The sequence below is a fragment of the Alligator sinensis genome, unplaced genomic scaffold (assembly GCF_000455745.1).
Source record: "Alligator sinensis unplaced genomic scaffold, ASM45574v1 scaffold16_1, whole genome shotgun sequence".
Taxonomy (NCBI): domain Eukaryota; kingdom Metazoa; phylum Chordata; order Crocodylia; family Alligatoridae; genus Alligator; species Alligator sinensis.
In genome coordinates, this window is record NW_005842045.1 from 2,440,797 (window position 1) to 2,451,737 (window position 10,941).

The 10,941-nt window shown below is 44.9% G+C and overlaps 1 protein-coding gene across 1 annotated transcript in view; it reads left to right on the forward strand.

Annotated features, from left to right (window-relative positions):
* The first annotated feature begins 1,353 nt into the window (after nt 1-1,353).
* The window catches only part of CAVIN2 (caveolae associated protein 2), a 12,633-nt gene continuing 3,045 nt past the window's right edge, over nt 1,354-10,941 (forward strand). Inside the window, exon 1 of the mRNA XM_006022792.3 lies at nt 1,354-1,953. Coding sequence (XP_006022854.1) covers nt 1,447-1,953 — 507 coding nt within the window. The 5' untranslated portion in view covers nt 1,354-1,446. The remainder of the gene's footprint in view (nt 1,954-10,941) is intronic.

Below are 10,941 nucleotides of genomic sequence, written 5' to 3' on the forward strand. Positions count from 1 at the left end.
AAGGGTACAACAACTCTTTCAAATCCCCAGCATAGATGAGGCACCCCTGGACAAAATTCCAACCCGGCAGGTTTGAAATTGGTGCCAAAAGAGGAAGCATATACAGCCGCTAGCTGCACTGCATTTGTCCCAGGAACATACAGAAGACCTCAAGGGATGTTGAAACAGCACCTTCCGTAAAGATTTACACAATAGAAAGTGCAAAGATTCAATCCAGAAAAAAAAAGTCCATGCCTCATTAATTGTGTTGAGTTCAGTAGGACCATTCGCCTGCACAAGCACGTGTGTAAAGGTTTCAACCATCCTTGCACATGGACCTTCTAGGACTTCAGCGCAGGGAACCACTGCATGTGTTCAGCTCTGCTGTGAGGGCAGACATGTTTGAAGCATTCAGGCCCACATTTTTAAGGAGCCTTCTAGGCAGGTTGTAATACTTCCTTCCCAGTCAGTTTTTGGACACAGGCATGGCTTGGCGGATAAAACCTCCGCTTTTTATCTGCTGTACGGCCAAGAATCCTGTTCTGGAACGAGAAGCGCAGCCCACCTCTACTGTGCGATTCTCCCTCCATTAGCCTCCGGCTTAGTCTTGCCTTAATGTGCCTTAACGTGTCAGTGAACAAAGAGTATCCGGGTTGGCGCCGCATTGGTCTAGAGCAGGAGTGGGCAAAATGCGGCCTGGGAGCTGGATGCAGCCAGCCAAGCCATTCTATCCGGCCCACGGGGCCCCCCCAGAATTAAGAAAATTAATATTTATCTGCCCCTGGCTGCCTGTCATGCAGCCCTCGATGGCTTGCCAAAACTCAGTAAGCAGCCTTCAGCCCAAAATCATTGCCTGCCCCTGGTCTAAAGGCAAAAAGGAATCAGGCCCCGTGGTGCAAATGGTATCTTTTATTAGACCAACTAGATTTTTGCAACAAAAAAATTTCTTTAAAGAAATGTTAAAGCAATTAAAGACTTTTTTTTTGCAAAAATCTAGTCGGCCTACTAAAAGATACCACCTCTAGCACAAGCCAGTGAACCAAGACATCCACCGACCCAAAGGTGTAACAGGGCAAACTTCATACAAGCGGTGCCATTAGGCCTGGCTGCAAGCACGCTCCCAGCCCGCCTGCGGGTTATGGGGGCTGTATTTCAGGTTTTCCCTCCCTTCCTCAGCTTTTATTGACCTCTGGATGAAAATGTGAACCCTAGCGGGTGCTGAAACCACCTCTCCCTCTCCTCTTGGGCTCCTTCAGCTGGAAGCCAGGGCTCAGCCTGCAGGCAGGCCGCGCAGAATGCTGAGGGGGCAGGGGAAGGGGGCGGCGGGAAGAGGCGAACAGAGGCTCTTGTGTTGCATCCGTGGCACAGCAGCCGGGGAGAAGTTTACGAGCTGCAGCCAATGGCTGGCGCTGGAGAGGAGCCCGGCCGGCCTGCTCTCCCCGCCTGGGATGAAGTCAGGAGTGAAATATGAGCTCTGCCCCCCCGAAGCGAGCGGCCGAGGGAACACGCGCAGGCCGCCCGAACAAAAGCCGGAACCCGCGGGCGCCTCCTCCGCAGCTCGGGCCGGGCAGGGCCGCGCAGCCCGGCGCCAGCCCGGAGCCGCCCGGCAGCCCGGGCGCGGGCGAGCCGATCCGGGACAGCTCGCAGGTGAACGCCATCACGGTGCTGACGCTGCTGGACAAGCTGATGCACATGCTGGACTCGGTGCAGGAGAAGCAGCAGGCGATGGAGCAGCGGCAGATCGAGCTGGAGGGCTCGGTCAAGGGCATCCAGGGCGACCTGAGCAAGCTGTGCAAGCACCACACGTCCACCAGCAACGCCGTGAGCAAGCTGCTGGAGAAGTCGCGCAAGGTCAGCGCCCACACGCGCGAGGTGCGCGAGCGCATGGACCGCCAGTGCGCCCAGGTCAAGCGGCTGGAGAGCAACCACGCGCAGCTGCTGCGCCGCAACCACTTCAAGGTGCTCATCTTCCAGGTCAGAGCCGGCCCCGCACTGCGGGGGTGTGGGGGGGAGCCGTCTGCACACGGGGGTGTCACCCCCCGCTGCCTCGCCCCAATCTGCCAGCCACCTGCCTCCCCCCGTGGGCTGGCACAGGAAGGACAGGCAGAGTCTAGCGGGTAAAACCTCTGCTTTTTGTATCTGACCCCCGGCCAGCTCCTGTTCTGGATGAGCCAGCGCAGCCCGCCTCTACCTGTGATTTGCCCTCCAAACTCTTCGTGTCAGTGAACGGAGGCCTTCACTGGCTAATTCACCAGGGGTGCATCCACACGTTCATTAATGTACTTTACATACTGCGCATTTAGTTTAGTACTTCCTTAATCAAGTACCAGTTAAATGCGCACTACCCAAAGCAGCGCACGGTGCATGGTTATTTAGTGATGCTTGCTGCGCATTAATCTAATAACGCTGCACCATGGGCTGTTAGCATGGTTTCTGTCATGACCTGCTACGGCACAGTGTTATTAGGCTGTTATTATGCTATAGCACAGTGTTATTAGGCTAATGTGGAGTAAGTGTCTCACATAGACGCACCCAGTTTACAGCCAGCCTTTGCCGGTGGTCCTGGCTGATGGTAGAACTCGGCTGCTTTGAGGCTCCATCCCTTTGTGGGAAGGTGGGCCTCTCTCATAACTCCTCCAGGCCTCCCAGCTGCAGCCCCAGGGGAATGGGAAGGTGGCTGAAGATGTCACCTCCTCCAGTGCTCAGCCTTTGCAGTCAAGCACCATCTCCACTGCTGCTTCTTCCTGAACCACCACTGGTTCCTTCCCAGTCAGGCCTGTGGAAGATCCTCCAGTCAAGAGCTTCTCAAAAAGGGTGGCCCACTGGTGACAGGGAAGGAGTTCAGGGTGTGGCCTGCCTCTGCTGTTCAGGGAGGGGCTTCACCTTGACTCACTGCTGAGAAATGCGAGCAGCGGAGCTGCACAAATCTGGGCAACTGCGTGCCAAGCACAGGCCTTCCAGAAAGGGGGCTGGTGACTATCAGCCATCTGGATGTGTGCACTTCCCTCTGGCCATACTTTTGTCAGCTCAGAGCTGCAAGTGTCCTCAGATAGAAAGCAATTAAATTTACTGCCTCGGTGCTCTGTATGTAATTCCTTTTGGAGTTTCAGACATTTTTCAGGTCAGTGCTGCTGTGATCACTTACAGAAGACACTATGCCTGTGGGGTCTCTGGGGAATCCTTTTTTCCAGTTAAATATTACCCCTGTGATTCATACGCACATCTGATCTGCATGCAGTATATGCTTTTTTATTTTTTGGTATGGACACATGTACCCACTCTTCCTGATCTGTGCTGGCAATGCACTCCCCCTAATGCAGCACATATGCTTCCTTCCTGATTTATACACATATCACAAATATTTATCTCTGGGGGGGAAGGGTTCTTAAAAGGAGCACTCAGGTCCACTATCCCAGCATGTTCTGTCAACCATACAGATGCACTTTGCATAGGATTGCTGCTCGTGACATAAAGACAAAACACATTCTTTATCAGTGTACAGTAGTACTATATTACTTGTATCCATAGCTTTACCACTTCAGAATTACTAAGACCCAGTGAATACACATTGATGCCTAGCACGTGTCACATTAAACAGAGGCAACAGTTCTTGTACAAAGCATGCACAGAAACTGCATTTCACCAGCCAATTCATATTCCCTTCTCCACAGGATGTGGAAGGGGAAGGAATCCACGGCTGCTTTTATGCTTTCATCCCAGGGAAGCATGTGGAAACTTTGAGTAAAGATTGTGGAGAGAAATCTTTAACTCTTTCAGGGCTTAGCCAAAGAAAAAAGGCACACCGTTTTTTTACATCAAAATCAATATTCGGTGTATTAGGATTACTTGTTGCCAGGAATAAAAATTGCAACTTTTAATTTGTAGGTCTGCTCCAGTCCATTCAGAGATCTCGTAAGCCAGTTATAAAACTTAGCTTTCTGGGTGGAAGGCTTTCAGTGGTATGAACAGTTTGCATATTTTCTCCTTTTTAAGCAATGATTTGGATTGTTTTCAACATGAACTTTAACCGAATACAGGGTGTGCCTTTTACTCAAAAAAAAAAAAAAAAAAAAATTACATTAGATTCTGCTCCAGGAAAAAGCTGTCTGGATTTCAGCTAGTTAAAAGAAAAAGTACAATTTTAAACATTTCATGTAAACACTATTTTAGATTATCTGTCATGTTTTTTTGATCAAGTAGTACCAGGTTTAAAGAATTGGAGGACCTGATTAAATCCGGTGCCTTGGGAAAGGAAAGACCCCACCTTGTTGCTTATTGTTCTTCTGAAACTGTAGTTTACTATTGCGAAGCCAAAGGAAGAAGAGGTCATGATACATTCAGACCTTGTGTACCCCAGGGGCTTTCCTACTACAAAGCAAACTGAAAACTTTTCTGCTCACTAGACGCATTGAAATAGATACAGTACCTGGATTTACAAAAGAAATTTAAGAAAATATTTTGTTATAATTAAAAACACTACTAACTGATAGGGATTCCAATTCTGTACCTCAGTAGTGGCTAGCATCACTGAATTTTAACCTAGAGTTCAAACACCTTGAATTCAGAATTGATCCCGTCTCCAACTTCAGTTTTGATTTGATCCAAAGTTATCTTTATATTATTTCAGTTGCATCCAGAGACCTCTGTCGGAATCGGGAGTTAATTATGCTGCAGCATAGTTTAAACATGATCAATCCCTTCTCCAGAGAACTTGCATTCTAGGGTTGTGACAAGACACAACAGGTGGAAGAAATAGACAAAAGGATGGGGGAAGGGTGAGATAACAATAAACCAAACATATTTGGTATAAAATTTGATTATTCCAATTCACCCACTGCCTATTCGTTATCTGCTGAGAGTGCTTTGCAGGAGTTAAGACAGAGGATTGTCTTAAGGAGAGAGTTAAAGGAGAACAGGGCAGTGGCTTGATAGGACTTATTTTTAAATATTCTTAAAAGTCTAAAGTTGTTTGAGTCTAGGAGTTTGGCATAAGCCTTTCTTAAATATCTGGTTCCAAAATGCATTACTGATCACAAAAATGAATCAAATAAATGTATGCTTATTCCAGTGAGCGTTGGCAAATTAAAAATCAGCCTTTTCAATTCAGTGTATCACTCAGAAATACCTTTGTGCAGAAGGATGTCTGTTTCCAATCTCCCTTCCATGGGTATAATGAGTGTTGTTATCCCCTGGATTCCAACCTGATGGAAAACCAATATACTGTAAATAGAAAGAGAATCGGGCCCAATGCTTTCATTTAACGAAGAAGAACCATGTTTAACTTCAATAGCAATATTGCTAAGAGGCTATAATACTTCCCATCAGTAACATAAGCCAGCTGTTATAGCAGCTTGGGTGCCTCTTGGACAGAAAGCTGAAGCAAAGTCCTCTGGCCTATCACATTTGAGTGGCTGGTGTGAAATAGCTGTTTGGAGGGCTTGAAATTTTCTGCAGCAAGAGCAACACCAGGGCTTGGGCTGTCAGTGATAATTGGAGAGCCTGGGATTTTCCAGTTTGGAGACTGTGCTGTTCCCTTTGCCAGCTCTGCTCTGCTCCAGGGAACGGACTGACCACACCCTACAGAACATTTACGCTCTTTGCCATGATGCTTTTCTTTTGCCCATGTCATTCCTGCAATAAGGTTGCTCAACACTTACCTGCCTGCAGATCTCCCCAGAAAGCTCTTTATGTGGTCTCTTTCAGAGAAGTCTGATGGAGCAAAGAGGTGTTATTCTCTAGGCCAGAGGTAGGCAACCCCTAGTACACATGGCAGTGTGGCATGCAAAGGCATTTTGCATGGCATGCACACCTTGGGGCAGACAGCGGGGGAACTATGAGGGCCTAATCCTTGTTATCCCAGCCCCTTCCCCATTATCTACCCCAAGGCATGTGTGTACCTGCTGCCAGTAACAAACCAAACTGGGGCTCTGTGGACCCCAGTGCAGCCACTTGCAGCCTCTCCGCTGCCTGCTGCAAGCAGCCCAGGCTCCATGGCAGATAGCAGGGGCCTGCCCAGGGTCTGGCCAGCTGTGGCAGGCAGCTGGGAAACTACAAGTAGCTGCATCAGGGTCCACAGAGCCCCAGCCTGGCTCTTTGCTGGTGGCACGTGTATGTGGTACTTGGGACAGAAAGTGGGGAAGGGGCTGGGGCTGTACTGCAACAAGATTCAGGCCCCTCGCAACCCCACTGCTATCCACCCCTTGGCACGCAAAGATCTGATAAGTTGAGGTTGTGGGTGTTTTTGGCACACTACGCAAAAACGTTGCTGACCCTGGCTCTAGGCTATCCTATTTACAAAAGAATTGTAATAGGAAAAACAACAAAAGGGTGGGTCCATTTATGTACAGCTGTAGATCAAGAGCTTTCAAAAGGTCTGGGAAAGAGGGAATTAATTGGCTGCTATCAGACAGTGGGTAATGTCAAGTGTGTAAAAACAGGAATTCAGGTGCTTGCCAAATTTGTTTAGTTTGTGTTGTGAGAATTTGTTATTCATCATTTTAAAAAATTATTTAAATTTCATGCTATAGGTTTGTCATTAAGGACTTGGCTTCTGGACTTTAGGGGGGAAACAATGTAAAAAATGAAAGCAGAGATTTGTGACTTGATTTTGAATGTTTCATGCAACCCAAATATCTTCTTATTTAATAAGAACATTGGGTGCATATGAAACACATGACTGAGCTTGAGGTTTGCATTTCACAAAGATGTGCTGCAACTTGTTAGAATCGGATTTCCATCAACATACACAGATTGAAGGCCTTTTGGAAAAATGTTAGCAATTTACATATTGTATATTCAAATAGCTTTCTCCTCTTGGATATTCTGGATTGTTCCCAGTTTGCATATGTTTCTTTAATTGGTGCCATCTTTTTTTAAAAAGTTGTTATATCCACACATTTGAGGAGGCAAAAATTGTAACACATACCATAAGTGGCATGGCACTTCAACAAAACACTGAAATGACTGTTCTCAAATCCTTATTAAGCTTTGGCATTGTTCCTTTCTCTGCTGCTGTAACCACATGACCAGCATGATCTTTTATCTGCAAGGGTAAAATTCCAAATCAAGAGGAATACTACTTAATTTTTTCTGTGTAAGGTCTTGTTCATTTGTGTTAAAATTACAGCTTGGGGTGGCCAGTAAACTACTATTCAAGCCTCCCCCCCCCGACCCCCTCACTGCATTTAGTAAACATTTGATCCTGAAATGAAGAGACCAAGGGAAAGCTATAAAATATTACCTAGTTAGTTATATTTTGTTGCTTGGATCAGTATAATAATCTTTTGGAAGGTGCCTTCATGCACAAAAATATCAAAGAACTAAGGGAAAGTAAACAAAGCATGGATTATGGCCTGAAGCTATGCTATTACTACATTTGTTGCTAAACCTTCCACTGGTATACTGCTATGCTGATGGATGACATAACATACCCTGCATGTATCTAAAAATTCAGAGCAGCAAAGTAGTCTTAGGAAAGTAAAATTAATTGCAGCTGTTCTGATCTGTTTAATCCTCTCTCAGCAGAACCTAGAACTTCATTCAGCAAAATAGTATTTGGAATATTAGATTTAATCATCTAGTCACCATCTGCACATATATTGGGACTACTACAGGCTTTGCCCCAAGGCAGAAGACCCAGTTTTGCAAATTTCAGTGGGAAGTCCCACATCTGAAGGCCTTTCAGGATTGTGCCCAAATTTATGGCAAAAAAAAAATCACAAAGGGAATCACTATTGTGTTTAGCAACAATAAGGGATTGTTGTCAGGCAGGGATTGAGCATGAGCTTGCATTTATCTCCTCAAACTTGGCCTGTCTCTTCATACTTCAGGGCAGCGTTCAAAGGATCTTGCAGCACCCCGAGCGGCTTGGCACCTAGCCTGAGAATCACTGGTCTGGAGTGAAAAGTTACTGTGGGGGAGAAGGTATAGGGGAAATCACCTCTTAACTTGATCTCAGCATTGCATTTATATAGGATATATCAGCAAATGCGTTGGTTATCTGTTTGGTTATCTATTTGGTTTCATAAATAATAACAATAACTTGAATTTATAGGACCTTCCATCCAAGGTCCCCACAGTTCTTTACAACCACAAATTTTCACACCATTCACTGAGACAGCATCATCATCTCTGTTTTCCAGAAGAGAAACAGGCACCAAGGTCAGCGTGCACAAGACCCCCACAGGAAGTTTGGACAGAAAAGGGAATACAGTCCAGATTTCCTAATTCCCAGTGCAGTCATTTAGGTACAGTGTCATCCATCTCCAACTCTAATTGAATAACCGGCTGATTATGGAAATTTAGAGAAGTTATGAATTTTTGTATGTGGGGTGGGGGGGCAGAGAATCAGTCCCCTCAGCCTTTTTTTTTCCCTTTTCTCTGAAATCTGCTATACTTTGATTCAACATGAACATTTTAGCAGTGTTATTAGATTGATGCCACTATCTACAGCATTATCTTGCATCTGGATTAGATTGATTACACAATCAATTTCATGTGAAACTAGTTTGCTGTTAAATGTTTTTAAAGGGCCTGCTCTATCCTTATTTAGACAAAGTTGCCATTAAAAAGTCAAAAGAAAATGTGTTTGAGTAAGGAAGTCATGGTTTGGTTTTTGTACTTTGTCATTCAGGTTTTAAAATAAATCTTAAAAAATCTTAACAAATTAGTTTACAAAGGGTTGTCTGAAGCTGTGCAATCTGTTTGCTCTTTTCTGTTCAGTCTCATATACCTGAATGCTGGAATATTCAGAATTATAAGTAACCCTTAAGCGCCTTGTTTGTGAAAGAATATACAAGAGTGGGGTTTTATGTGATTTATACTTTGTTCTCCAGATAGTTGCAATGGGGTCCAATCCTAGTTATATCTATGCACACAGTCCAGATTTCTGTAACCAGATTACAGAAAATTATAAACATTTGCATTTCATTACAAATTATTTTGGCTTTTTACAGTTGGAGCAGTAAATAGTTGCTCACCAGTCGCTGCAAATTAAGTTAAAATCATAAGACTACATACCGTGCCAATGTATTTTTAGCCTTCAGCACAAAAATAGAATGTCTTTATATGTATGCGTATGGCAAGAAGAACGTGTGTTTTATTAGAATTCCACCATGGAAAATGTACAGAGTATTTTGGGCATGTTGTTTGTACATGTTTGTTATTAAATGTTGGTTCAAGAAGGTACAAGAAACAACTGAATTATAAAATCATATCAAAATATTTGACAAAGGCAATTCCTTTTGCATTCTTGAAGTATATTCACTTCACACATATTTAAAACACAATTGTCAAGAAATATTCTTTGAGTGTATTACACACGCACACATACATACATACATATATACACACGCGCGCACACACATACACACATTGTATTCCCATGAGGGCCACATAGTGAGCTGGCAGCAAAGGAACCTGACTTTTTATTATTATTTCAAAGAAACAAACCACATACAAAATGCAGTTTGGCATTTTCTGTGCATTCATGCAGTCATCCCAATGCAGCCTCACCAGCAATTGTAACCCAAGAGACTATTCTCTCTAGGGGATCACACCATATGCTCAATCCTGAGCTAATGAGCAAAAGCTTTGAAGTTCATACACTGCTTGGTTATTTTGTCCTCTCCCCCTTCAGTGGAGTCTCTTGCGCACTGAGAACAGATCTGAGACCATCACATTTAGCATTTAGTGCTTTCTCTACCTAAAGATGTTATGAATTTTTGCCTGCTGTATGTAACAATAAGGGTTTTCTCATAAGCCTTGTCTAGTTAAAAATGATAGCATAAGTACTATAAATACAGAGTATCCATATAATTCAATGGTAACTAACTTGATAGAAAAAGTAACAGAGGTAGGGTTTGGAATCTCTCTTTGGACTACTCATGTTATAAGGCCCTGTATTCAGTAGTAGTTGTAGGATGAGCTCCTTAATGTCTAGTTTTAGCTCTTTTTCTTACCTAACCTATTCTTCATTTACAAGCTCTTCTGATTCCTCCTGGAATATTTCCATTCCCCGTTCTTTCTTGGGTGTAAAAAGTACAAATATTCCTCTTTTCACTGAGGTATGAAGACTACTTATTCCCTATGCCACATAATGATTAATTTATTTGCTATAGCAGTCCATTCACAGCATCTGACAAAATAGGCTGTAACCTAGGAAAGTTCATGCCTCTCTGAACAAGTTAGTCTAGCAGGGGCCAATCTTTTTGGTAGGCATGTCACAAATTAGCCCCGCAACCTCCCCAAGTACTTTTGTGATCCCTTCTTGCCCAATTTGCTGTTCGGCTCCCTGCCTCGTGTTCCTCAACTAAGCCACTGTTCTGCCTCCTGTCCTGTGCTCCCTGCCTGATCTGATGCTCTGCTTTCTGTTCTCCACTCAATCTGCCACAGTGCTGCCTCCCCATTGTGCAATGTGTTACACTGCAGGTTGGCCACCTCAAGTTAGCTTCTGAGGTGTTGCCCTGCCCTGCCTTCTGCCTAACTTCAGATTGACATGATTCTATCTTTCTCTATACAGTGGTGGTTGGCTGTGTTAGTCTGAAGTCAGGCAGGCTTCATCAGATGGTAACTGTTCATAGCATTTCATCTGACAAAAGAGGTTGTTACCTCCAAAAGCTCATGCCTCTGAACCAGTTGGTCTCATAGGGCATGTCCAGACGTGCATGGACGTTTGGTTCCCCAGGGACAAATAGCAATGCCGCACCTTGCACCACCACTACTTGTCCCCAAGGAACACCTGTGCCATATGCCTTTTAATGCACAGCAAGTTGCCTCGGAAGGGGTAGGGGAGATTGGGGCCAGCACTGTGTTGAGCCCAGCAGCCTTACCTGGAGTCCTGGGGGCCTCCTGGGACTGCAGCTGCACCAATTCTGCTGTGCAGAGCCTGGCTAGCAGCGGAGCGCAACTCCTGACAGCCCAGCTCCGCTTTTCAGCAACATGCACTGTGTATGTAAGTTGCTC